General features: G+C 45.5%; 2 protein-coding genes and 3 long non-coding RNA genes across 8 annotated transcripts; 1 reads left to right on the top strand and 4 right to left on the bottom strand.

Moving 5' to 3' along the window:
- Positions 1-904: 904 nt before the first annotated feature.
- LOC147039329 (uncharacterized) lies at positions 905-1,663 on the bottom strand. Its single transcript, XR_015063432.1, has 4 exons — positions 1,428-1,663; positions 1,273-1,364; positions 1,127-1,202; positions 905-1,050 (listed from the first exon to the last, which is right to left on the bottom strand). It is a non-coding gene; the product is annotated as an uncharacterized LOC147039329 (long non-coding RNA).
- A 4,588-nt stretch (positions 1,664-6,251) lies between these two features.
- On the bottom strand, positions 6,252-9,446 carry LOC147039327 (uncharacterized). Of its 3 annotated transcripts, none has more exons than XR_015063385.1 (3): positions 9,286-9,446; positions 7,595-7,733; positions 6,252-7,181 (listed from the first exon to the last, which is right to left on the bottom strand). It is a non-coding gene; the product is annotated as an uncharacterized LOC147039327 (long non-coding RNA). The 3 variants fall into 3 exon arrangements; XR_015063387.1 differs by having other exon boundaries at positions 6,252-7,178; XR_015063386.1 differs by having other exon boundaries at positions 6,252-7,166.
- LOC147039328 (uncharacterized) lies at positions 6,461-7,757 on the top strand. Of its 2 annotated transcripts, XR_015063389.1 has the most exons (7): positions 6,461-6,520; positions 6,596-6,681; positions 6,759-6,837; positions 6,925-7,184; positions 7,261-7,353; positions 7,432-7,537; positions 7,612-7,757. It is a non-coding gene; the product is annotated as an uncharacterized LOC147039328 (long non-coding RNA). The 2 variants fall into 2 exon arrangements; XR_015063388.1 differs by having other exon boundaries at positions 6,596-7,184.
- Positions 9,447-10,346: 900 nt separating the features above from the next.
- Positions 10,347-12,322, bottom strand: LOC147039326 (uncharacterized). Its single transcript, XM_085904006.1, has 5 exons — positions 12,061-12,322; positions 11,419-11,460; positions 11,219-11,346; positions 11,048-11,089; positions 10,347-10,948 (listed from the first exon to the last, which is right to left on the bottom strand). Exons 1-5 carry the CDS (start codon positions 12,179-12,181, stop codon positions 10,940-10,942), a joined length of 342 nt encoding a protein of 113 aa, XP_085760132.1. The 5' UTR covers positions 12,182-12,322; the 3' UTR covers positions 10,347-10,939.
- Positions 12,323-13,060: 738 nt separating this feature from the next.
- On the bottom strand, positions 13,061-24,637 carry LOC147039325 (liprin-alpha-3-like). Its single transcript, XM_085904250.1, has 32 exons — positions 24,562-24,637; positions 23,430-23,610; positions 21,873-22,556; positions 20,565-20,666; positions 20,242-20,406; positions 19,956-20,030; positions 19,818-19,877; positions 19,533-19,661; positions 19,246-19,338; positions 19,101-19,153; positions 18,804-19,032; positions 18,657-18,740; positions 18,442-18,573; positions 18,313-18,375; positions 18,131-18,210; positions 17,847-18,033; positions 17,596-17,786; positions 17,275-17,518; positions 17,061-17,200; positions 16,760-16,908; positions 16,596-16,692; positions 16,430-16,511; positions 16,163-16,363; positions 16,029-16,091; positions 15,640-15,666; positions 15,386-15,561; positions 15,209-15,306; positions 14,970-15,145; positions 14,818-14,886; positions 14,591-14,753; positions 14,456-14,524; positions 13,061-14,363 (listed from the first exon to the last, which is right to left on the bottom strand). Exons 3-31 carry the CDS (start codon positions 22,209-22,211, stop codon positions 14,472-14,474), a joined length of 3,720 nt encoding a protein of 1,239 aa, XP_085760376.1. The 5' UTR covers positions 22,212-22,556; positions 23,430-23,610; positions 24,562-24,637; the 3' UTR covers positions 13,061-14,363; positions 14,456-14,471.

Below are 24,637 nucleotides of genomic sequence, written 5' to 3'. Positions count from 1 at the left end.
CTGGCTGGCACTTAGGTTTTGTCCCAGATGTGTGCACTGTTTGCATGTGCTCACCTTCCTTTCCCCTAGTGTCTGGCACGAGAAGTGACATCATCAAGCACTTCATCCGCTTGCATGCATGCAGGGCCTTTTCAAACTGCTTTTCTAGTCAATCAATTGTTCAAGGAATGCGGGTCTTTGTGATCTATGAGCAAATTTGCTCCTTTGAAGTCTTTCATGCTTGCTGGTCACTGCATTGGCTGCAAAGTACTGTTTGTAAACCTAAGTGTCCACTACTATGTTTTCAGCCTTGATGTGAGTGTCACTGCAACAGAGCCAAGTATCTGACTGCTACTCTCTGTCTCCACATGATTGCAGTCACTTTGAGTCATGTAGAGACAGAGAAATCAGTCAAACACTTGGCTGTGTTCAGTGGCTGAAGGCAAACACTCACCTCAAAGCTGAAAAGAGCCTTCCAAAACCTAAGTGCCACTATGCCCGCCTCCAAACTCTGCCCAAATTCAGCCTGGCCAATCACGGCGCGGCTCGAATTTGCATAGCCACGCCCACTCTCTGACAGCCAATCAAAAAACAGCGTATTGCGCATCTGACCAATCAGATTACTTCATTTTGAGGAAAACACGCCCATTAAACCAACGGCCAATCACAAAAATCACGGCCTCATTTGCATATCCCCGCCCACATTTCAACCAACCACCGCCTTTCATTCTCATTGCTCCACCCACTTTTGGACCTCTCAGCCAATCAGGAAGCAGTATTCCATTCATAATCCCGCCCATTTCTCAAAATCTCCCCAGAAAAAAAATCGGGGGAAAAAAAAAAAAAAACTTATTGGAAAGAAATTTTTGTTTTGTGATGTTGGAAAATGAAGAGTTGAAAGTTCGTGTTATTTGTAATAAAGCTTTATTTCTTTTGCAGAGTAAACTTTCAATCACAACAAAGTAACAAGTTGGATGGCAGTCTGCTCGTTGCCGAGTGGCGAAGTGGTCGGCCAGTGGGACGAGTGGCTAAGTGTCAGCCAGCGGGATGAGTATTACTCCATGCCTGGAACTAAGACAAAAAGAGATTGGTAAGTAATGGGTTAAGTCAACTTTTGGTGCAGATGAAGTTTTGGCATGATAATTACCAGTGCAGACACACAGTTCATGGCGTCAGGTATTGTGAGCTGCATGACCAGGAAGCGAATTTTTTTTCCTTGCTGCCTGTCAGAAAATAAAGGAAAATAATTGGAATAAAAAGATTGTCCTATGAGGAGGATTTAAATTGCCTCACTTTTCCTGTTGCTGCCTTAGAGCTGAATCAGGAATAAGACCAAAGTGTTGCTGGTATGTAGCTTTGCTCTTGTCCTCAGCTTCCACGCCACACTGGACACAAAAACAGTAATTCAATTTCTTAATATTAAATGTAATTTATTTTCCTTCTCTTACCAGTAGAGGATTCTTCAGGCAGCACGGACCCAGGTGAATAAGCTCAGAGGCTGAAGACACTGTGGCAGGCTGCCCTTTCTGGACCAGGATTTACCACCTCTGCCTGGAAAGAAAAAGGAATATTGACAATAACTCATTTTAAGTTTACTGCTTTTACTTTTAACTGTAGACTGGAAGCAGTCGGTCACTGGTGCACAGGCGGAGTTCCTGAAATGTCGTCAAAACTCTCCAGGGTGAAAATGAATGCGTTTTGGTGGTCGTCGAACACGCTAACTGCTAACGCTAGCTTCTGCAAACTTTTTGGCTTGCATGCTTGCAAGATGGAAGCACGCCCAAAGTGCAAGTTGACGCTGAAAAGAGAGCAAAAGCAGTTAGTTTGAAAAGGTTAACAAACGTTGAACACCTACCTTGTCACTTTTAAACGCGGTTGTTCAGCAGGTGGACCGGAGCAGCGTGGTATTATCGCAATTCTTGAAGGTATCTTCAGGAAAGGTTCAGAGTACCCTTCAATTACAAAAAGAGAATTTGTAAGAGTACCAATGGCCGAATGGTTAAAGCTTTTCCCTTGAGTTTGGGAGAGGCGGGTTCGAATCTTATGTGTGGCTCTATTTCATTTAAAAAAGCTGCCTAGTGCAAGTCTCGAACCCGAGGCTGCCGGACACCAATCCAAGTCATAAACCATTCAGCTATTTTGGCCATGAAATTTTCGGAGTTTTCTTTTGTATTCATAGTATATGTTTCACGAAATGAATAAGATTACTAAATCACCCTACATATTTAGAACTCTCAGTGGTGTAGTAGATAAAATTTTTGCCTTATGTTCGGGAGAACCGAGTTCGAGTCTCACACTATTCAAACTTGAGCTTTAAGTCTGCTTCGTGCGGGGCTCGAACCATGGTCTCCCGAACACCGGGTAAAGTTAAAAACTACTCTGCCATTTTGCCACTGAAACATGGCCTTTTTTTTTTTGGAAAGTGTACTTAAAAATGTCAACTTGCATAATGCTAATCTACCAGTGTTTGACAGTACATTCAGTGGTGTGGTTGATAAAGCTTTTGCCTTATGTTCGGGAGAACCGAGTAATGATGCAAACTTTAGCTTAAAGTTTGCTTCGTGTGGGGCTTGAACCATGATCTACCGAACACTTGGTAAACTAAATACTCAAATAATATTCAAATTTGTGAGTCAGCGAGTGAAGAACATGGAATATTGACTACAGGTCAGCGTGTACATATTTCTTTTATTGATTCTACAATTATATACAAATATCAGAGAAACAAATTTGAAGCACAATAAAGAAACACACATGACATCACCAGATCTAGACATCAGCCTTCATAATGAATTAATTTTTTTGTTTGACTTTATAGGGGTAACCATTTTTATCTTGTACATTTTGGCAATTGCCATTTACATTTCGCTGAAATAAAACATACTGTACACATTGTACAAGTTGCATTAAAAAAAAAAAAGACATGTACAGTACATCAGCAAGATTGTTGCTCCGGTCTTCAAGTTGGACATGGAAAAACAACGTTCAAGTCAAACGCTTTCGTTGAGTATCCATTGATGGATGGACAGTCGAGTGAGTGCTACTTGTTGTGCTAGCTAACGCTCCACCTCTTGTTTCACGAGAGCTAGCGAGTTTCCACTGACCTAACGACTAATAATTATTCTCCTTTCGTGTCATTGTTTACATGTATGCGTGTACATATATACAGCAAATGGAGAGCTTGTAAAAAGTTGACATGACTCACGCGATAGCCCAAATGACAACAACCTGAAGACCTAGCTGCTCGCTGAAGCGGAAGTGTACGGTAGCCGAGAAAGCCCAATTCAAGTCACACAAAAGCGCGTCTGTGACAACTTGCACAAAAGACACTCCCACATCATGCATAAGACACGAGTTCGGATCAGAAACGCCGACTTTTTTGGGGGGTAGTGTAGAGTACATAGAGGACGTCTGCTCGAAAGGGAAAAATGGACATGTTCATTTTACGCTAGGTTACATACAAGTGAATGGGGGCACTGCCCTCTTGCGGTAGCTTGGCGTCATTACATGAACCGTTCATAAAGCCTGAACCGCAGCCTTACACTATGCAAACCTTAGCTCAAAGTCTGCTTCGTGTGGGGCTCAAACCATACTCTCCCAATCACCGGGTCAAGTTTAAAGCCATTCAGCCATTTTGCCAGCGAAACGCCGCCTTTTTTATTATTAGTGTAGAGTACATAGGAGACGTCTGGTGAAAAAGCAAAATGGACATGTTCATTTTACGCTGGGTTACATACAAGTGAATGGGGGCACTGCCATCTTGCGGTAGATTGGCGTCATTACATGAACTGCTTCATAAAGCATGAACCGCAGCCTTACACTATTTAAACGTTAGCTTAAAGTCTGCTTCGTGTGGGGCTCGAACCATACTCTCCCAATCACCGGGTCAAGTTTAAAGCCATTTTGCCAGCGAAACGCCGCCTTTTTTTTATTACTGTAGAGTACATAGGGGACGTCTGGTGAAAAGGCAAAATGGACATGTTCATTTTACGCTGGGTTACATACAAGTGAATGGGGGCACTGCCATCTTGCGGTAGCTTGGCGTCATTACATGAACTGCTTCATAAAGCATGAACCGCAGCCTTACACTATTTAAACGTTAGCTTAAAGTCTGCTTCGTGAGGGGCTCGAACCATACTCTCCCAATCACTGGGTCAAGTTTAAAGCCATTCAGCTTTTTTGCCAGCGAAACGCTGCCTTTTTTTTTTTATTAGTGTAGAGTACACCAGAGTCTGGTGAAAAGGCAAAATGGACATGTTCATTTTACGCTGGGTTACATACAAGTGAATGGGGGCACTGCCATCTTGCGGTAGCTTGGTGTAGTGTACTTTAAAATGTCAACTTGCTAAAATTCTAATCTACCAGTGAGTGATACAACATTTAATGGTGTAGTGCAGGGGTGGCCAATACGTCGATCGCGATCCACCGGTCGATCGCCAAGCCATTACTGGTCGATCGCGGGATATTAAAATGTTTTGGGGTTTTTCGCTCTTGGTGCGTGTGCAAACAACGGCGCTTACAACACAACACAAACACGCTCGGTCGCAAGTTCCCTCCAATTGTCAAAACAGCTCGAGTATGGCGATGTACGAGCAATGCTCGGCGATTGTGAACGCACCGCAGCTTTTGGAAAGCCACGGGGCGTTTAAATACCGCCAAATAAATCCGACATTTGAGTGTCTGGATAGGTCCAACTGGCTGAAATACTACTGGAGGGGGGGCAATACGTCGATCGCGATCGACCGGTCGATCGCCAAGCCACTGCTGGTCTATCGTGGGGTCTTAAAATGTTTTTGTTTTGTTTTTTTCGCACTTGATGCGTGTGCAAACAACGGCGCTAACAACACAACAAAAACACGCTAGCTCGCGAATTCCCTCCAATTGTCAAAACAGCTCGAGTATGACGATGTACGAGCAATGGTCGCGTTTTGAACGCACCGCAGCTTTTGGAAAGTCACAGGTACTTTTTAGACCGCCAAATAAAGCTGCGGTGCGTTCAAAACGCGACCATGGCTCGTACATCGCCATACTCAAGCTGTTTTGACAATTTTTGGGTAGTGCGCTTTAAAATGTAAATTTGCTCAAAAAATAGTTACAAATATCCACTACTGCACTGAATGTACTGTCAAACAGTGGTAGATTAGTATTTTCATCCGCGCAAGGTGACATTTTAAAGTACACTTTCCAATAAAAAAGCTCGAGTTTCGCTGCCAAAATGGCAAAGTGGTTTTTAACTTTACCCGGTGTTCGGGAGATCATGGTTCGAGCCCCAACAAAGCAGACTTTAAGCTAAAGTTAGGATAGTGTAAGACTCGAACTCGGTTCTCCCGAACATAAGGCAAAAGCTTTATCTACTACACCATTGAGTGTTCTGAATGTTATGGGTGATTTAGTAAATGTATTCATTTCGTGAAACATATACTATGAATACATAAAAACATTCCGAAAATTTCATCGCCAAAATAGCTGAATGGTTTATGACTTGGATTGGTGTCCGGCAGCCTCGGGTTCGAGACTTGCACTTGGCAGCTTTTTTAAATGAAATAGAGCCACACATAAGATTCGAACCCGCCTCTCCCAAACTCAAGGGAAAAGCTTTAACCATTCGGCCATTGGTACTCTTACAAATTCTCTTTTTGTAATTGAAGGGTACTCTGAACCTTTCCTGAAGATACCTTCAAGAATTGCGATAATACCACGCTTCTCCGGTCCACCTGCTGAACAACCGCGTTTAAAAGTGACAAGGTAGGTGTTCAACGTTTGTTAACCTTTTCAAACTAACTGCTTTTGCTCTCTTTTCAGCGTCAACTTGCACTTTGGGCGTGCTTCCATCTTGCAAGCATGCAAGCCAAAAAGTTTGCAGAAGCTAGCGTTAGCAGTTAGCGTGTTCGACGACCACCAAAACGCATTCATTTGGCGCATTTAACCGTGGGTAAGTAAATCTCCATTTTCAAAACTCAAGCACGCATCGTGTGGAAAGACGACTAACACCTTTTTTTGCACAAACATTTAGCAACGTCTGGACGGCAGTGCCGTTTGGCCGAAGGTAAGTAGACAAAGCAGTTTGCATAAATCCACCAGAGAATGAATGACTCAAACATTTTGATGCATTCGTGTTAATTTTCTAATTTCTGTCTGCAGGTGCGAATCTTCAAAACGAGCCCGACATGGCCGACTGACTTTCTGTGAGTTTTAAAGTCAATCGACTGCTCTAATTGTCTTCTCATTTCTGTCCACAGGCCTGAATCTGGAACAGAGGGAGCAGATTGACTGCAAAAAAATTTTATTAGCAAGGTATTTCATCAAATTGACTAAAGCAAACATTTCTTTTTCTTTTTGTCTGCAAGGTCCAAGATGGCCGACTTGCAGTCCTCGCTTGGCTTCATGAGACACTTGCACCTAGGTAGGTCTAATCTTGCTCAACCCAATTTGCTTTTTAGGCTGAAACTTTAAAAGCAGAATGGTTGTAATGTTACCGTGTCTTTCAGACCAGCAAGCTGTGGTTGGAGAGACGTCCAGTGCTGCCCTCCATTCCTCACTGGTGAAACCTGCACGCGTCCAAACGTTTGACACGTGTCAAACATTTCAGCATGTTCTTCTTTCTTTTGTCCACCAGGTGGTGCCAAAGGATTCAGTTTCTGCAGCATGGATCTATAAGCTTTTGAACCTGTGGCATCAACATCTTGTCCGATGTGGTGACAGGTGACAATTTACTACAAACTTGGCATTGTTTAAAAGCGCTTACCTGCTTTTATTTTTATGTCTCCCTATTCCTGCAGAGCAGTTTCCAGTAAGTATGCAGTTGGAAAATCTGCCACCTGCTGGACAAAGGAACCAGCCCTCTAAAACCATGCAGAGGTTCCTCAAGGCCGCCTCCTTTAGAGTTGACACTCAAATAAATTGTACTAAATGGCAGCTTGATGGCTCCCTTGCTGTTGTGTGCAGGTGTCTACCCTGGAGAGTCTTCAGAACATTTCATGAACTCTGCCTGTGCACCAGCGCCCGACCGTCTGCTTCCAGTCTACAGTTAAAAAAAGCAGTAAACTAAAATGGAATTTTTGTTGGTTCATTGTTCCTTTTTCTTTCCAGGCAAAGATGGCAGGCAAATCCTGGTCCAGAAAGTGAAAAGCCTGCTGCCACAGTTTGTCTTCAGCCTCTGTGAGCTTGTTCACCTGGGTCCGTGCTGCCTGAAAAGCACTCTGCTGGTAAGAGAAGCAATGTAAATGACACTTTAGCAAATGTGTTTCAAAATTTGAATCTTTTTTTTTTGTGTGTGTCCAGTGTGGAGTACCATCAAGTACCTGTGCTGAGGACCAGAGGAAAGCAGCACTTGAGTTTCCTTGTTACTTACTCAGCTCTAAGGCAACATGAGAAGTGAGGCACTTTAAATGCTCCTCCATTGCACAATCTTATCTTTATTCCAATGTTTTATTTTCTCCAATTTTCTGACAGGCAGCAAGGAACAAACTCAACTTCCTGGTTCATGCAGCAAGGAACATGATCAGCTTCCTGGTCATGCAGCTTGCAATGCTCTGTGCCATGAACTACTTGCGCACTGGTATGTTTCATGCCAAAACATTTTTTGCACAAAACGTTGACTTAGCTTTTTACTTACCAATCTCTTTGTCTCAGGTCCAGGTATGGAGTAACACTTGTCCCACTGGCCGACCACCTCACCAATCGTTCATCTGGTCGACCACTCTGCAACGAGTAGACTGCCATCTTTGTTACTTTCTTGTGGTTGAATGTTTACGCTGCAAAAGAAATAAAGCTTTATTACAAATCACACAAACTTTCAACTCTTCATTTTCCAACATCATAAAACAAATTATTTCTTTCCAATAAAATTTTTTTTAAGTTTTTTGGGGGGGATTTTTTTTCTGGGGAAATTCGGCGGAATTATGACTGGAATACTGCTCCCTGATTGGCTGAGAGGTCTAAAAGTGGGTGGAGCAATGCAAATGACAGGCTGATTGGTTGAAAAGTGGGCGTGGATATGCAAATGAAGTACACTGTGAGTGGTTGTGATTTAGTGGGCGTGGTCTCATTAAAATGAAGCAATCCGATTGGTCAGATGTGCAATACGCTGCATTCTGATTGGCCATCAGAAAGTGGGCGTGGTTATGCAAATTTAATCTGTGCTGTGATTGGCCATGGTGACTTTGGGCGTGGTTATGCAAATTTGAGCCGCGCCGTGATTGGCCAGGCTGTATTTGGGCAGAGTTTGGAGGCAGGCAAAGTGGCTCTTTTCAGCTTTGAGTTGAGTGTTTGCCTTCTGCCATTGAACAGAGCCAAGTCTTTGACTGCTTCTCTTTCTCCACATGAGTCAAAGTGATGCAATTGCATCGTGTGGACACAGAGAGAAGCAGCAAAGACTTGTGTCTGTTGCAGTGACACTCACCTCAAGGCTGAAAACATAGTAGTGGACACTTAGGTTTACAAACAGTACTTTGCCAATGCAGTGACCAGCAAGCATGAAAGACTTCAAAGGAGCAAATTTGCTCATAAATCACAAAGACTCGCATTCCACTTGAACAATTGATTGACTAGAAAAGCAGTTTGAAAAGGCCCTGCATGCATGCAAGCAGATGAAGTGCTTGATGATGTCACTTCTCGTGGCAGGCACTTGGGGAAAGGAAGGTGAGCACATGCAAACAGTGCAAACATCTGGGACAAAACCTAAGTGCCAGCCAGGTACTGCACAGTACCACCACCACCACACACTTTTGGACAAGTTTTTTTCCATGGCACTGGCGCAAACCAAGTTAGTTAAATATGTGTTTCTGACTAACTTGGTTTGCATCAATGTCATGAAAAAACACATCCAGATGAGTGTGATGATGATATTGTGCAGTACCTGGCACTTGAGTTTTGTGAGAGATGTCAGCTCCTTGCATGTGCTCACTGTCTCCCTGGTGAGCCATGACAAGATGACATCAGCTCCTCAAGCACATAACACTACCAACTAACAAACACAAATTGTTTCTTTTTTTTAGATTCAAGTCATAATTTTAGAAGGACAAAGTGGTACACTTTCACTTTTCATGTGTGCCAACTTTGATCAAAAAAATACTTTTTAAGTTCAAATGCAAGTAGATTTTTCAAAACTATACTTCTTACAACTTTAACCATTGTAGAGCAATTCTTTTGTTTCTTTTCACTGTGGCCCAAATAATCATCAGGACATTCTTCATTTGGGAAATGACCAATTCAGATGTCCTTTGATAACATTTTGGAATATTTGAAGTCATATATAACACGACCTACTACTTTAAAGATTAGGAGGTAAACAAAATGGAGAGGTACCTTTCGAGATCTGCAGATAGACGACCAGCAGCCAACGTGGAGCCTCCAGTCTTCAAGTTGGACATGGAAAAACAACGTTCAAGTCAAACGCTTTCGTTGATTATCCATTGATGGACAGTCGAGTGAGTGCTACTTGTTGTGCTAGCTAACGCTCCTGAAGAACTAGCTGCTCACTAAAGCGGAAGTGTACGGTGGCCGAGAAAGGTCAATTCAAGTCACACAAAAGCGCGTCTTTAGCGATTTGCACAAAAGACACTTCCACACGTTTTACTGGTGAACAAAATGAGCCGTGCATGAACATCACCTTGTTCAAAGAACAAAAGCAACACAATGCATGAACTCACAACAAATGGCATACCAGGAAATCAGTGTGACTTCTGAGTCATTACAAATTTACACAACATATAAGTGTGATCAAAACAGTGATGCCGATATGTTACCCACTCATCCATTATATTTGGAGACAGTGTAAAAAACATTTTGTCCCTAATGAAGTGGCCTGTGATTAGGTACACCTGAAAATGGCGGTGTACCGAATGGAGCGTCCGAGTGACGTCACAGATCAAACAGCCAATCGGAAAGTGGGGGTGAGGGCGGGTGTGGCACTTTTCACTTAAGCAAACGATTCGGTGAACGATTCTTTTGAACGAATCTTTTGAGTGAACTCATTCTAAAGGTTCAGTTTACTTAAAAGAACTGGAATGCACATCACTATTTCCCCGATGGCTCACCCATCTCCTCTTTCTGGACTACCCCTATATTAATATAAAAGGATGACGATGAAAGTTTCACAACTCCAATTGGTTATAGAAAGATGGAATTAAAAAAAAAAATATTAGAGGATTTGTGTCATTGATTGGGGGAAAAAAGTCTACAAAATTTATCATTTTCTTTTATTAAAACAAAACGTTAAATTATTCAGCAATAAACAAAAAAAAAGTAAATAATTGGTGTGTTTCATATACCCATTTACATCTTGTGTAGTATAATAAATGACACTTCATAACAAAGGCAGACACCAAGCAAAAAGGGGTTTCCAACATCAACAACAAAACTTTATTTCACTTTTACACTTTATAAAATCAGCAATGATGCCAACTTAAACTGTTTATTTTTATGCATGTGTGTCAGTTTGCTTAGTAAGGCATCATGCAGTCAGTCGTCTCATATCTGGCCTTGGAAGAACACACACACTTGTTACCGCTGACACCCACTTGGTGTGAAAATGCTGCCATACAACTTCATCATTAAAGCTTCCTCCATGATGGTGCCATGCAACCAGGTAAGTGCACAAAAAAAAACAAGTCTTATGGTGACATATTTTTTATTGCTCATTTAAAAGCCTTTTCTTCTCATATTTTTTATTGCCAATTAAGGTGTGTGTGTGTGTGTGCGTGTCTGTCTCATGCATGTGTGTCTCGTTTTGTTTCCAGGATCAGGGCGCGTAATCTGGACGACATGGGAGGCGAGGGGGATGCTGCTTCCGGAAGAGTTCCACCCGCACGGGTTTGGTTCCGGTGAAAGTCTCAAAGAAATGCATCAATAAAATGAAAGAAAAAACAAACAAACAAACACCTGGACTCCCGCCGAGCGAGGCCGAGGGCGAAGAAGGGGAAGGAGGGAGGGGCCGCTGGTGAGCAGGCCCTGACAGGAACTAATAACCCTGATAGAAGAGAGATTCGATGAAACATGTCATTCATCTCAAATCAAAATATCTGAATCGAAACTGATAAGAAAAATGTAGTTCCATATTTCGTCTTACCTCTCCGCCTTCACTGCGTTGTTCCATCCCTCCGTATTCTCCCTGAGGGGGGGGGCGGACAGAAAAGCTCAGGTGAGGCTATTTTACAGATGCAAACAAACAGTTTGGAGAGAAATAGCTGTGAGATCAACGGTCCCCCAAGTGAGGATGGGGGTCACCACGGTAACCCACCTGATTCAAAAGGCCGGTGGACGCGGCGACGTTCTCCACGCCCTCCGTGGCCGCCTGCGACACCTCGTTGGTGCCGCTGACGGCCGTGTCTGCCACGATATTGGCCTGGTCCACGGTCCTGTTGGCCACTGGGGTCACGGAAGGGAGACTTTATTCGAGACCATCTGTTAAAAGCTTCCGTCACGCGTGAATGTACCTACCGGTGTTTACTGACGACACAACGCCTTCCTTTGTCTTGTTACCTGACCAAGAGAAGCAAAGAGAAAGTTTCAACCAATCCACTTTCGAATCACGAAGTACCCCTCCGCCACATGCGCGGTCGGCCTTCTGCCCGCCCGCCGACCCACACTGCTGCATCGTACTCACTCCCGCAAACGCAACCATACAGCTTCTTTTTCCTCCGCTCTGGTGTTCGTGTGGCATTGCCGAAAGACGAGCATCAAAGCATGCGGATTGACTGTTGTACGCGTATAATTGGTGCATTTTGCATGTAATCCCCCCCACCCCACCCCCATCTGCTTTTTTTTCACAGTGGGAGAGGGGCCGAGTGGAAAGTGATAAGTCATCGGAGCGGCACGCAAGCGACACATAGACGAGGTGACGCAGTGCCTATCTCCCTCATTTTAACGTTGTAACCCACACTTGTGTGCCCGCCCCCCCCCCCCCCCCCCCTTCAAGAGAAGGCCAAGAAAGCCTCCATGTAACCTTGAGAGGTGACCCAATAGTCCAAGGACATTATTGCTCATGAAATTCTCACCATCGGTTTAACAGAGCATAAAATCTCCTTTGAGCTCCTCAAATCCTGCAAGCGAGACTCTGCAGCACTATTGGCGTTGTCTTACCGACATACATCACCCCTTCCTTGGTCTTGGCCGCAGCCTCCTCCATGCCGGCTTTGGTCTTCTCAGCGGCAGCCACCACCCCCTCCTTGGCCATGGAGAAGCCCTTCATGAGTGCATCCATCCTGAGGCGGGACGACACGGCTGAGCTTTCCTGCTGCGGACGCTCGGGCGAGATGCTTGACGGTGAGCGTGCGGTGAGTGCGGGATGCAAGATGTCAGTGTGTGTGCGTGATGGTGGTGAGGTCTCGACTCCGCCCCTAGCCTGCTGGGGTTGGTAAAAGGGGAGGAGGGAAGCAACAGCCGGTAGCTGCGTACGCCTGACTGACGAGGTGGAGAGATGCTGCAGCATTTTCACGTCATCGGTACCCCCCCCCCCCCCTCGTCATTAACAGTGCACAACCACCACAGATTATTTTTTTTGGGGGGGGGGGCAAGCACGTTTAGAGTATTATTTTGCACGCTTGTCTAATTTGATTCCCCCCCCTGCTGCTTACGGTACTGAGTCGCTGTGCAGAAAACAGTCATAATAATGGCAAGAGTGACATCTACTGGCGAAATAACAGAACTACTTTTAAGTACACCAGATTTGGTCAAATGGGGAGCGCAACAGCTAATGCAATCGACAAAACTCACCTGAGAGAGAGAAACTGCAAACTGCAACAAAAGGCAAACGGAGGTTCTTTGCGACTCCAATTGGAATCACCTGCATGACGGATGTGACGTTGGCCAAGCCTTATGACCCTTTTCGGTTTGACCTTCCAAATAAAATCATGTCACTCTTTGCGAAATTCTTTGACATCAACCTGTTGACAAACAATTTCAACCTGATTTGGAGAAATTGCTTTTCACTCTGCTAAACTTTAATTGTCCTCTTCTGTTCACTCAAATATGGTTAGGAACTATTTTCACTTGATTCTAATTTCTGAAGGCATGCATGAAAAACTATAACATTATTTCTAATCAACATGTTTTTATTTGGTTCTTCAAGATCTGTCGCTCTTTAAAGGTTGTTGGAGTTGTTTGTGGGAAAGAAGAGTGACCACTTGGTGACATTACTTTGTTGTTAAAATTTTATCACGTTACAATGATCACATGACGTTGTTCCATAGTTACCAAAGTTTGAGAGACTGTTTTAACATCCTAACTTTGCGTCCAATAAAATGTGAATCGTCACGAATATTTATTTGCTTCTTTGCAGACTAAATCAATAACATATCCCACGGGAAATGGCGTTGAAGACGAGAGCGCTTCCGTTAATTCTGCAATTACGCTTTTGCGCCTCTAGATGTCAGTGTTCTCCACAGTTTTGCAGGACTGAAGACGCTGGTTGTCAAAAGTGGCGTTGGGGTTCTCACCTGGTACACACTCTGCACTATCCCAACTTTCAAATGACCAATCCGATTGGGGGAAAACAACTTTCAGAAGCATCATACAGATTGTTTTTTTGTTTTTTTTTCTATTACAGCTTTTACAATCATCATCATTATTGTTGTCATAATATATTCAATTATCATCACTACTCTTCATTAATATCAACTTAACCCATAAGACAATCTGATTTTTCCAAAATGTACACAAACAAATAGCATATCTTGACTGTTCGTAATTTGAAAACATATTTTTTTGTCTTAAGCTAAACTGAAAGTCACATCCATCTTCAAACAAAGTATGAAATGAACATATAGTTTACACGCATACATACTGTACATACATACAATAGCAATTGTCATAAAAAAATGATAAAAATAAAATACACACCTTTTACAAACTTCTTATATACCCAAGCTTCCACATCATTAGATGACAGACGTTCACTCGAAAATGTTTCATTTCGGCATGCATATGAACACAAATCTCGTATTTTTCCCTTTCAACGCAAGGACTTTGCTAAAACTTTCCGTGTCTGTCCTGTTCACATTTGTGCCTCTGGCGTATATTTTATGGCTTACCACCAAAAACCATCTTGAACTGAGATGTTGCTAAAAGTTAGTTATCATTTATCCAATTGTCGTCCAATTCACCTGAAAGCGTCGTTTTGAACAGGAGCCGATTTCCCCGCGCAAAACGATTCGATGTGTCAGTATTGCCATTGCGCACTCCAAAAACAAAAGTTAAATTCACAATAGGCGTTGGTCACTTTCTACAGAATCAAACAGCATCATGCCACAACAATGGATTGAGAGATAAAGACAGAGAGATGATTCAAAAGGCATCCATTCATTATAATATCATCTGACCTCATGTACTCAGAGTCTTTGATTCTTTTCAGATGTCTAACTCCAATGTCACTTCCCGTGTGTCTTCTTCCTCAGGTCCGGACGGCGGATGAAGGAAGGAGAACACACCGGTATGAACTTTGATTTGTGATTTCAAAAGACCCCAAAAGTAAGCTCACCTGATGTGCTTTTATCTTAGCAGGAATATGTTCTTACTGACGCCGACTCTCCTCTTTGGCCCGAGTTCACTAATGGCGAGAAGGTCGTTGTTATTTATCAACAAGTTGAAACCCTGACCCAATGCACACACGCACCTTCACTCTGGACTTTCCTCAGGGTGACGGAAGGGGTCGAGATCGCAGAGGCACGGAAGTTGGCCGGTAACGTTTCCGAAGAGTCGGAGGTGACGCCTCGGAGGTCTTTCTCCCGGAACATCTTTCTCCACGAGGGCGACCGCGTGAACGTTTTGGTGCCGTCCTAGGGAAGACAATTTCGGTCATCCGGCGTAACAGCCACTGTTTGACCATTCTTCCGGCACTACCTCATCGGGCCTCCTCTCCGTTCCCATGGAGATGAGAGCATTGTATTCCTTTTCCAAGATCTGCCTTGCCTGCAAACCGAGAAGATGAGCTCACCAATAAGGCACTGGAAGAAGAACCCGTGTCTCTTTTTTAAAATTAGATTTTTGGGGACCTGCGTGTTCTGATTGGGTATCTGCAGAAGAAGGGCCAAGTCGGTGTAGTCGAAGGTGTCGTCCAGAGCCAGCAGAGCTCCGTGAACTCCGCTTTCTAACAGGTTGTCTGCAAACTCTTTGAGCCCGATGGACTGCACCCAACACATCACCCGCTCGTTGGACCACACCATCACATCTGAGTAGAGACGCGTTGGAATGAAGCCACGTGGGGTACAAAACCCGACAAATCGGTCATCACCTTGGTTCTGATGCTGACTATCCTCCCTCCTCCTCTCCAGCTCCTTCCTGTCATAGTTCAAGCGCTTCAAGCACATGATGCCGTAATGAAGACTCACCCTACGGGAATTCACAACGGTTGAAGGACAGAGCGGGAAGAATCAGGGGAGATGGGGAAAAAAAAACACCCGTCGTTCACCTGTGGAAGCTGTCCACCATTTTTAGCTGGCCCCTCAACTCTTTCTTGGTAAGGTGATCGAGCATTCGGGCGTCCACCAGCGACTCCATGAAGTAGGAGCGATACTGAGGTAAACCTAAACTAGGCAGCCACTCGTTCCCCACCCACTCGTGGTTCATATCGCCGTAAGCCAGAATCTGTAGATGTAACACGTGGATCATAATAATATCTCGGCATGTGTGACAGAAATCATCGCATAGGTAGTAACGGCTCACCTGATCCCAGCTGAACTCTTTCTGCTCCTTGCGGTTTGACATGGGCAAATAGTGAACGAGAAAAGAGACGGAAAGGTGCACAAGGAGGAAAAGTGTGCATTTGTGTTTGGTGAAAAGCATTTGAAAGGGGAGGGAAGACAGAAGAAGGAAATGTTTTTGTTAATGACAATTAGTCAGGGGGGGGGGGGGGGAGAAAATGGCAACTGCACAGATTTTAAGGGAGCAGTAAGGGTCCTAATAAAAGACAAAGAAAAAAAACAAAATAAATATGTCACGTTGATGAAACATCCAAATAATGAAAGACATTTTTATAGAATGACAGACAGGGCTGTTCAAATCCGGTTCTGGAGGGCCCGTAAGGTGTTTAAAAAAAGAAATAAAATTCTTACTGGCTTCGTGGCGGCGGCGAGTGACTCCATCTCAGCGTGCGTCATCCAAATATTACTGGTCGACTGTCACCATTCGAAATGCACAATGAGTCTCTCGACGCTAAAAGACAATGTCGGGTCCGCCCAAGTCTTACCGAGCGTGTGCTAGCCGGCGCCGACGGGCTGGTGAGGGAAACCATTTCCTGGATGGCCAGGCGGAGTTTGAGCCTGTGAAGCGGGTTGCTTATGCCGATCTCTCTCTGGATCTCCGTATCGGAGAGGTTGGCCATGATGGCGCCGCTCTTCACGTTGGCGCGGCAGGCCGCCACGTACCATGCCGGCATTCCCACCCATAACTGCGTAAATGACACAAATGTTTTGTAGGCCAAACAAACTATCCAGTGACACAAAAAAATAGATACCTCAAGCCACGTGACAACCGTCGGACCATCCCACGAGGCGAAAGGTAAACCTTGACGACAAGCTTCCTCGAGCAGGTCGTGTCTGGCGAGGGAGTGGAAATGAAAATCAAAATCTTAGGGTCATTTTAAAAGATGTGTGTGTGTGGGGGGGGAGGACAAGACTCACTTCTTTTTACTTCGCCGGTCTTTTTCTACAGTTCCTGTCCCGAGTTTAGAAAGACCCAATGGGTCTGCCGGGCCCAAGTCATCAGACGGTGTTGAGGCTGGATTGTTCCCAGATAGAAACTTCAGTCGAACGCAAAAGAAAATGTTCTCACTGAAGATACGCACCCAAAGAGGTAGACTCGCGTCCAGGAGCACCGATCCTCCCCTTTTCCTTTTTCCCAAACAGACGCCCGATGGAGGACTTGATGCTTTTCTTTTTGCTGGCTTTGTGGAGGGAATCCTGGCTGGCGGTGATGGCCCCATCGGCAGAGAGACTAAAAAACACATTACATTTTGTTTCCTGGGAGGTCTCCATCGCAGAGTTAGAGGGGGGCAATTGGGGCACTGCGGACCTCCTGAAATATCTTTGTAATATGGCCCACCAAATCCTAGCTCTGCCAATGATCTCACAGTCCAAATTCCTTACCTGCGAAATTCCCTGTGATCATCCAGACCGGCTCCTGGGTGGGTGTGTGTCATCCGGTCTAGTCTCAGGGCTCGAGGGACAGCGGGAGGGTTGGAGTCAATCAAGGCTAGCGCACGGCATTCCTCGCCATCTTTGCTGTTCTGCGTTGGGGAAGAATTAATTCCATTAAAAATCTAAATCAAAATAAACACATTTGATGGAGCAAGTATCGTACCAGTCGCTCAGTCTCCCTGGCGGGAGAATGTGGTAGGCGGGGGGTGGAATGGCCAGAGCTCGGAGGTGAAGGAGACGCTAATGTGGAGGAGGTGATGGAGGGGGTCATGTATCCCCGACCGACACTGTCCCGTCCTCCGAGCGAGGAAGGCGCAATCGAGGACGCGTCTAGTGCCACGCTGCTAACCCGACTCTCAATCTCCTCCGCCCTCAACTCTGTGTTCTCCTTTTCCTCCTGGATGAGCCTGCGACAACAATGGGCCAGAGCAATTACCACCGGCGTTTCCAATCATTTCCCTTAAGAGCGATTAAAGCCGCATACTTAATCTCCTTGTTGATGGCCTCCAGTTGCTCCTGTAGCATAATAGCTAAAGTCTGTACATCCGTCTGCCCGCTCGGCGATAGCAGCTCCGACCCAAACAGAGTCTCCCTGTCGTCGTCGTCGTCGGAGCAGACTCCCTCGGCGCCTTCGAAACCCGGACCCATCATGCTACCGGCGTCCCATTCGCCATACTGGAAGGAGACGATGGAGTGAGACAAAGGCCCATCCGTCCAGATGAGCTCATCTCAAACCTTGTTACAGTCGTCCCGAGCTTGCCCCCAGCGGCCGCGGTGAGTCCGCCTGACCACCACGGCGCCCGAGGAGCTGCTGTAGCCGGCCGGGAGCGAGCCCCCGCCCTGGGGGTACCTCAGCTCCGAGGCGCTCCCCGGAAGGGATCTTCGAAACAAGGTGGACGGAAGGGAGCTCACGCTGCCCGCCCTACAGAGACACCCGCGACCGGCTTGTTATTTCAGCTAGCATACTTTCTGATATAAATCACTATTTTTTTTTTTTTTTATGCTTCATTATGACAAACCTGGTATAAGATGAGCCGGGCCTGCCCCTCAGCTGGTCCAGCTCCAGTTGGATCCGTTCCAGCTCAGCAAGGAGCTGCTCCTGGAATACAGAGTAGAATGTCGCTGGTATCACCTTGTTTTTCTCAGCGGGAATCTTGTGCTCGGGATTAGGAAAACACCTTCCACGTGACGGCTTGAGTACCTTATTAGCAAGAAGGTCATCCTGGATTTTCTTCATATTGGCCAGTTCTTCTGAGAGAGCATTCTGGTGGGGGGGGGGGGAATGCAGTGAATAAAAAAAATTGGTACTTTATAAAATTGCAGAGGTTACTTTTTCTTCCAGCGCTGCCATCCTCTCTTTAAGATGCAGCTGAAGTCTCTCGTTGGACTCAGACAAAAGTTTGTCGACGGTATCCGAGAGACGTTTGTTGTGTTCGTCGTTCATTTTTTCCCTCTGCCTCGCCTGATTGGAGCAAGCACAAATTGCGTGTTACCGGACGGCCAAGAATTGTCCGTAACCAAAGAAGCGGCGGGCGTGATGTGTACTCTCTGCAGCTCTTGGTTCTTCTCTTCTAGTTGAGCTTCCATTTGCCGTAGTCGCTCCTCAAAGTTGCCGTGGCGCTCTTCCGCCTAAAAGAAAAGAGAAAAATCGTTTGTCCCCGAAAGCGATGAGAAAATATCGTTTCAAAGTACCTTATTGAGCGCGGCGACCCTCTGCGCCAACTGCGCTTCGATCTCCGGCAGCGTCTCGGCTCTTTGCAGGGTTTGCTGGAGCTTCTGCTTGGCTTCGTCCAGACGCTCTTGCAGTTGGCGGTTCTTCTCCTCGCTCTGCCGATGGAGGGACTCCTTGCTGGCTAGCTCGTTTTCCAGCTTGTCCTTGATGTCGTGGAGGGACGTGGCCTCCCTTTGAGCGCTTAGGTACCTGCGCAAAAGACCGGATATTGAAACCGCATGATCTGGACGTAAGTATTGGGACGCCTGAACTGTTACCTGCGTTCGAGTGTCGTAATTCTTTCCTCCATGTCCTCCCTTTGGCAAAGAGCCTAAAAAAGCAGAAGATGTCATTTTTTATTGGGAATGAAATGACCCTTAAAAGGATATTTTATTTCAGGTGTGAAAGGAGCTCAGGACAGACCTCTTTGACTTCCCGTTGGAGCTTCTGATTGGCCTCCTCCGACTTTGTCACCTCCCTCCTGGCGGCCGCGAGCTGTTCCTCAATTTCGCCAACCTGACGAGATGCCACAAACGGACACAGGCAGGACGACGACCGAGGTGAGTCAGTGTTCGCTTCCCCCCGGCAGTGAGTGTAAATAAATAGTGGCGGTGATTCACTACAAATCAGCTTTTTATGATTCATTACAAATGCTGAACATTGTGGTCATTTTATTGAGTGTGAATTTTGAGTAGCGGCCACTCACTCACCTGCCGGCACATGAGGGCCAGCCTCTCTTTGAGCTGCGACAGTTCGGCTCTCTGACGCTCTATTTCCACTTCGCGCTGTCTTTCCAGCTCGCTGTCCTCCAGGCCGGAGGCGGGGCCGTTGGGGAGTCGCTGAGGTGGCGACAACAAAAGCGGGAGTGAGGAAGATTACAGGATCGGCACATTTGATAAGAAGTCCAAATCAAACTCCAGATACCCATATAACTACTGGTCGCTAACACGTAAACAAAAACAACTGGAACCGAGATCCATAAAACCCTCCCTTACATCTTTCCCGCCGTCCACCCCTTGTTGACGTCTTTTAATTTGGTCTCGTAAAGAGATTACCTAGAAAGAAGGAGACAAACATGAGTTGGCCACAAGGAAATTGAGATGAGCTCGGGAGGCCGAGTGATATGAGTTCACCTCTTGAGAAGACGCTGCTAGTTGATCCTCCAACATGGACACCCTCTCCAGGGCCACTCGGAGACGCTCTCGAACCTGCAAGAGAGGTCAGGGTAATGCCTGATTATCATTATTATTATTATTTATTTAAATGACTATTATAATGAATATTTTATTATTATTATTCTATATTTTTGTATTATTATTAATATTTTTTATTATTATCATCATCATGATTACTATTATTATGACTATTTTTAAACAGTGAAGGTAGTGCAACCATGAGTATCAAGGCGTTTTGAGCCACCTTCTCATCCAGAGCCTTGTGATGCTCAAAGAGAGACTTGAGGGCCTTGAGGACTTCCACCTCGCTGGAGACCCCCGCTGGCGACTGGGCTTGCCTCTTGACCACCGTCATCCTCAGGCTGCGTTCATGACGGGACACCAGGCATTCCAGGTGCTCCAGCAACAACTGTCGGCGTGGAAAAATGGATTGAACTTCAAAAATCGGGTCAAATGTATCACCCAGTTTTCGGTTCCAATCGGCCCATCAATTGGGTTTGAATGAGCTCAAATTGTGTTATTTTTGCTCCCAACTACTTTTGGCAAAATGGCTGCTAAACATCTTACGCGCGTGTTGTTTCTCTCCGCCTTGAGCTCAGCAATCTCCTCCTCTCTCTCCAGAAGCTGCTCCCGGCAAACGTTGAGATCTTTCGTCAACACGGCAAACTCCTGCCGAACACAAGAGATGCATTCAGGGTAGGGACTAAACAAACCATCTCAACGGCACGTCGGATGTGTGTTTTAGGGAATGACAACAACCTGGGCCAAACATAAAAATATAATTCCGATACAAAACATAAGCTGCGCAACGGAAACGAAGCTCTGTCGCGATGGGCTGTGATGTAAAACAACATAAATTGACACATTTTCCGTCACTTGCCTTGTGAACGAACACATGGATGCATTACATCACAAGGTTACACAATGGCCCTACGCTGGAATGCACGAGAGACCCCCCCCCCCAATAGAAACCCAACGAACACAGTGTCAATGTGTCATTCTACAACACCACTGAGGACACCGTGTCTTCTCACGCGCAACAAACCGGCAAACTTGTGCATCAGCGATGTATTTCATTCTGATTAATGAGTCTAAAAAAAAAAAAAAAAAGAAAAAAAATCCAAGGCTGCATTATGTGTCATATGCAATGTTTTTAGTTTGTGTCTTTGCGCTTGGAAAGCGGCGGCTCAATGAGAGAAGAGAAAGGAGCCAAAGAGAGGTGGCCGCAGATGGCGACACAGTTTGGGACTGCTTTGGATGACGCGCAGCTTCTCAGTTGGCCCTCCTTGTTCTTTTTTGTCTTTTTCCATCCCGTGCTATTTTTTTATTTTTTTTTTTTAAATGTGAACTCCAACATCCGCAATTTATTGCAAAAAAAAGGAGCCACTAAAAAAAAATGGTTTTGTTAACAAATTCAAGTTTAAGCCTGAAAATATTCATAAAGCTGTAAACACAGTCAGAAATGGGGATTGATCCTGGAGGGAAAACACTAAAGCTGTTCTTCCTAACCAGAGGAGAAGTAAAACTTCAAATAACGCTCATTATTAATCAGCAGATCCTCTAAGGGGGGATTCCTATCAACTATTCATTCAAATTGGGCTTCCACCATTTTGCAAATATCTTCCAGCAATATTTTTCACCAAGACACAAAATCAGTGAGGGATGTTTAAACATTAGCGAGGGTTGCAATGTAGGATTATTTTTTTTTTTTTTTGGCATTCAGTTAGCGTGCTGCTCATCGCTGCTTGAACTGTCACCCGCAAAGGCTCGTATGAGCTCACTTGACAGCCGAGTACTCATCCCCCACTTGACTGTGATAGGACATGGCGGCATTTTTGCTCACAGTGTACCCAATGTTGTGACCGCACGTCGTACCTGTGGCAGAGCGATGGAGAGTTGCCGTTGAAGAGACTCCTTCTCGTGGCTGAGCTCTCGTAGGCGGAGCTGCGCCGTCCCCAGGCTCTCCTGCGTCTCCCTCAGATTCTCCAGCAGCCTCTCCCTCTCCGTCAGCATGTTGACCATCAGAGACTCCAGGTTGCCCGTGCTGCCTCCTTCGTCTCCCCCGCTTCGGATATCCCTCCCGCTAAAGCCCCCTCCCGCTCCTATGGCACCGCCCGGGCCACCGACCCCGGGTCCGGCCGGGGGGGAGGCGCCCCCGGCCGTGCCGCTTCGCCCATCCTCAGAAATGGTGGGCATCACCTCACACATCATCATGAGACCGGAGAGTGGGAGTCAACTACTGGAGGTGTGCAAAAAAAGAAAAATCTTGGGTTTTATGAGATTGGAGGGAGGATTGTAATATGATGCTCAAAATGTAAAACTTTCCATTTCTGGAGAAATATCATCCCTTTAGTGAGCATATTTTCTACTTAGGCCTCAAACCTGCACGTCTCTGAATGCTTTGGGACTATTTCTACAGGCAAGTCATTCCGTGGGTGGCTGAGACGAGCAGAGGGTGGTAATGGGGGAGAGTCCGTGGAGAAATATTGGGCTTGAGGAAGGGGATATGCTCCTTGACTGTATCCACAAGGTAGCACTTCTCACAACATAGTGCAATCGCTGCAAAACAACAACAAAAAGTCAGACATTTCTTACAGCGGGTTACAACATACAGACGGCGTGCACTTCCCCTCTGCCTCTTTGTGCTAAGCTAACCCACAGCCTCATACTCTATATTAGCTGTGGCCAGACATTACAACGGTATCGATCTTCCCATTTTCCTCTTGACAAGAAATGAAAAAAAAATCTGCCGTAAGGGCTTTGAAAATGCGATCGCCCTCCACTTATCTTCTTTTAATCAGCGTTTGCTGTTGTGACTTACAGTCCTGCATATTGCTCCGATCTGGAATTTCCTTTCACGCTGATTACGGCCCTCTGTGTCACTGTGCAAACCCGTGGCCAAAAATGCAATGGATTGCACATTAATAGAGTGCACGCAGTTTTTTTTTTTTTTTTTTCCTTAGACTTCACTGTCTCATCCAGAAGAGCGTTAGACATATTCGGCATAAACATGCCAGTCAGTGAGCCTGGGGCCTTGTCATAAAGCAATTATTTGTCCCATGAACTGGTACGTGGACATCCATCCATCCATCCATCCATCCATCCATCCATCCATCCATCCATCCATCCATCCATCCATCCATGAATTAGCTTCTCATGCTGTTGCGCTGGCTAACAGCACTTGGCATCTTCACTATGTGCCCCAGTAAACAAAGTCTGTTGATGGATGGTTCGCTGATGCAAAACAGAACTTGCACTTGCTGCATTTATTTAAAATGCACTTTATTCTTGCCTGGAAGGTGGACACCAGACATTTTGAATTGGGAGTTGTTGCAAAACAAACAACAGATGGACCTACTCTGAGATGCTGTACAGACAAAAATCGGGCGACAACAAAAGTCAAATTGTCTTCGTTGGAAATTTCGGGCTTACCTTAACCTGGATGACTGAAGTGATACACAGACACGAGCCGGACTAGCAGTTAGGACAACTCGGCTTCCAACTTGACGGGAAGGCCATTTTTTTTTCTGTCCTGGCATGGCCAGGGCACAATGTAAAAAGCAATGTCCATAAAGGACTGCTTGGAAAAGCCCTGACCTCAACCTCAGTTTTCCTAGAAGACACAAAAGAGCCATATTATAATCACTCACATCCAGAATGAAGACATTGCTCTACACAAAATTGGTGGAGGGTGCTGAGTAAACATAAGAAGTGGGATAAAGGAGGGGAAGCGGGGGTCTTCCCAGCCTCCAACATGACCAGTCAATTATATCTGCAACTCAAAAGTAAAAGCCCAAAAACTAGTCAGGAGCCCCATTCGGTCCACTTCTAATGCCATTAAACTGCACCCCCCCATCACCCCCCCCCCCCCCATCCGCGGGTGAAGAAACGCATCATTGGAATCGATAAGTGACTGTCGGCAGCTGCTTTGCGGGGATGAAAACACCCGGAACCGAACCAAACACGCCTATTCGCCCCCCCCCCCAGAATACACAAGGAAGCATGTACATGCACAAGTGGAAAGAATGACGAGATGACAGACCGACAATGATCACCATCGTTGGCTGCATAGATGAGGAAGCCCTCGAATGCATTCTTCTAGTAAAACAACCAATGTGCGCGCGCGAGGGAGGAGGAGGAGGGGGGGTGTTGTTAAAAGAACCTTTTATGGCAAACATCACGATAAAACCACGCATGCATGCATGGCGTGCATCATGCGGAGCTCACGTCACGGTGCTAAAAGAAATGCATCAAAATGTCCAATGCATTAAATTTCCTTTTTTTTTAAGCAAAGGCCCCATTCACATTTGAAATATAGCCAATTTTTAAACAGTAATTCAAGCCTGTAACGCTGCAAAGGCTTCCAAGCAAGGTCCGCTCTCATGACAATTATTTGATATTAGTTGCTTATCATTTAAGTAGCTTTAACTGGCTGTGCACACACCGCACACTTGTCTGTGATTTGGTGACAGCACACACACAAACACACACGCTAGGGAGTCTATGCATTTTTTGTGTGCATGCATCCATTGTTTTCTCTCTCGCTGCAAACTTGCATCCTTACCATATCCGTCGCGGTGTTGCTTTGCCGTTAAATAGTCCTCGGGTCCATTTTTTGCGTGGGTCGGCGCCCCTCATCC

The sequence above is a fragment of the Syngnathus leptorhynchus genome, chromosome 22 (genome assembly GCF_054491065.1).
Source record: "Syngnathus leptorhynchus isolate UIUO chromosome 22, UIUO_Slep, whole genome shotgun sequence".
Classification (NCBI taxonomy): domain Eukaryota; kingdom Metazoa; phylum Chordata; class Actinopteri; order Syngnathiformes; family Syngnathidae; genus Syngnathus; species Syngnathus leptorhynchus.
The sequence above is the reverse complement of the archived record's forward strand: the minus strand, read 5'-3'. Positions and strand labels throughout refer to the sequence as shown.

Bases quoted from the DNA above. Each gene is read 5' to 3' on its own strand.
- LOC147039325 (XM_085904250.1), bottom strand. From the start codon at position 22,211: ATGATGATGTGTGAGGTGATGCCCACCATTTCTGAGGATGGGCGAAGC. The intron at 19,154-19,245 runs GTCTGTCCTGAG...CTGCTTTTTTAG, and splicing joins TCCAACGGGAAGTCAAAGAG to GCTCTTTGCCAAAGGGAGGA. The intron at 17,519-17,595 runs GTATGCGGCTTT...TTGTTGTCGCAG, and splicing joins GCCATCAACAAGGAGATTAA to GCTCATCCAGGAGGAAAAGG.
- LOC147039326 (XM_085904006.1), bottom strand. From the start codon at position 12,181: ATGGATGCACTCATGAAGGGCTTCTCCATGGCCAAGGAGGGGGTGGTG. The intron at 11,461-12,060 runs GTAAGACAACGC...TCTCTTGGTCAG, and splicing joins GGAAGGGGTGATGTATGTCG to GTAACAAGACAAAGGAAGGC. The intron at 11,090-11,218 runs GTGGGTTACCGT...CCCCCCCCTCAG, and splicing joins CCACCGGCCTTTTGAATCAG to GGAGAATACGGAGGGATGGA.